The sequence below is a fragment of the Cyclopterus lumpus genome, chromosome 5 (genome assembly GCF_009769545.1).
Source record: "Cyclopterus lumpus isolate fCycLum1 chromosome 5, fCycLum1.pri, whole genome shotgun sequence".
Classification (NCBI taxonomy): domain Eukaryota; kingdom Metazoa; phylum Chordata; class Actinopteri; order Perciformes; family Cyclopteridae; genus Cyclopterus; species Cyclopterus lumpus.
In genome coordinates, this window is record NC_046970.1 from 2,457,345 (window position 1) to 2,458,752 (window position 1,408).

At 53.6% G+C, this 1,408-nt stretch overlaps 1 protein-coding gene across 2 annotated transcripts in view; it reads left to right on the forward strand.

Annotated features, from left to right (window-relative positions):
- Positions 1-324: 324 nt before the first annotated feature.
- Positions 325-1,408, forward strand: part of msx1a (muscle segment homeobox 1a) — a 1,891-nt gene continuing 807 nt past the window's right edge. The window contains exons 1-2 of one of the 2 annotated variants that reach the window (XM_034533136.1): positions 325-870; positions 1,002-1,408. The exon at positions 1,002-1,408 is cut by the window's right edge and continues 807 nt beyond it. In XM_034533136.1, the coding sequence (XP_034389027.1) occupies positions 447-870; positions 1,002-1,408 (831 nt within the window). In that variant the 5' untranslated portion in view covers positions 325-446. Of the gene's footprint in view, positions 871-967 lie in introns of both variants that reach the window. The other variant, XM_034533137.1, reaches the window with a different exon arrangement.

A 1,408-nucleotide genomic window follows, 5' to 3' on the forward strand; every position in this document is an offset into this window, starting at 1 on the left:
TTGGGACAGAGACTTTATCATAATAAATAGTCATAATAAATAATGCACATGTCCATAAAGCTTTTATTATGTCAAACACGTATAATTATAGATACAATCCTAACATCGTTTTGGTTGGATTTGGTCTTGATGAAACATGGCCCATTATGAGTTTTGTTGTGTTTATGTTTATGTGAAATTGCTTGTTTTAGAAAAAGTAACTTGTGTTAACTTCCCCACTTTTTTTTTCTTTTTTTTCTTCTTTAGACCAGCCCATCTCGCTCCCGATTGGCTGCCTCTCTCCCCCGAGCCTCCCTTATTATAGCCCTGCACTCCAACCCGGTCACATAAACATGAGGATACCGTCACCTTAGGGCGCAGCGCAATCACTTCGTGTAAGACACCCTCTCTGCTCCACTCACGAGAGCGCCCTCCTCCTCCTCCTCACCCGTGCCGGTCGGACCTGTATGGCACCATCGACCGCCATGTCAGCTTTGACCGCTGGTCCGAACACTGAAGACCTTCCTCCCCGCTCGGTCCTCGTCGGCAGAGGCGAGATGCAGACCAGCCTGAGCTCCGAGGAGCCCGTGAAGCCCAAAGTTGCTATTTTGCCTTTCAGCGTCGAGGCACTGATGGCTGATAGGAAGCCCAGCAGAGAGGCGGTCTCCCCGGGCGCCCCCGGGACGTCCCACGCCCTGCTGAAGGGCTTACGCATGGGCTCTTTCGGTAGTCTGGATACCTCCTGCGCTCCTGCTTTGTCCATGAGCTCCTCGTTTTCAGTGGGCGACATCCTGAACATGCCCGAAGACGTGTTGATCAAACCCGAGAGCCCGGACAGTAACGAGAGGACTTCATGGCTACAGAGTCCTCGCTTTTCTCCGACACCTCCACGTAAGTTTGGTGTAAAATAGAAACATGAATATGAGTGTTTTTCCCCCCCAATATGACCACATGTGTGTGTATTGTATTTGTGCGCACTGCGAACCAGGCTTTTTAAATGCCCGTGTGTTGTCCGCCTCCAGGAAGGTTGAGTCCTCCTGCCTGTCCTCTCCGAAAGCACAAGACCAACAGAAAGCCCCGGACCCCCTTCACCACGTCCCAGCTGCTGGCCCTGGAGAGGAAGTTCCGCCAGAAGCAGTACCTTTCCATCGCCGAGCGCGCGGAGTTCTCCAGCTCCCTCAACTTGACGGAGACCCAGGTCAAGATCTGGTTCCAGAACCGGAGAGCCAAAGCCAAGCGGCTGCAGGAGGCAGAACTCGAGAAACTGAAAATGGCAGCTAAGCCGATGCTGCCTCCAGCGTTCGGGATTTCCTTTCCTCTCGGCGCGCACGTCCCCGGCTCGTATGGGTCGCACCCGTTCCAGAGGCACTCGCTGCCGGTCTCCCCCGTGGGACTGTACGCCGCTCACGTCGGATACAGCATGTACCAC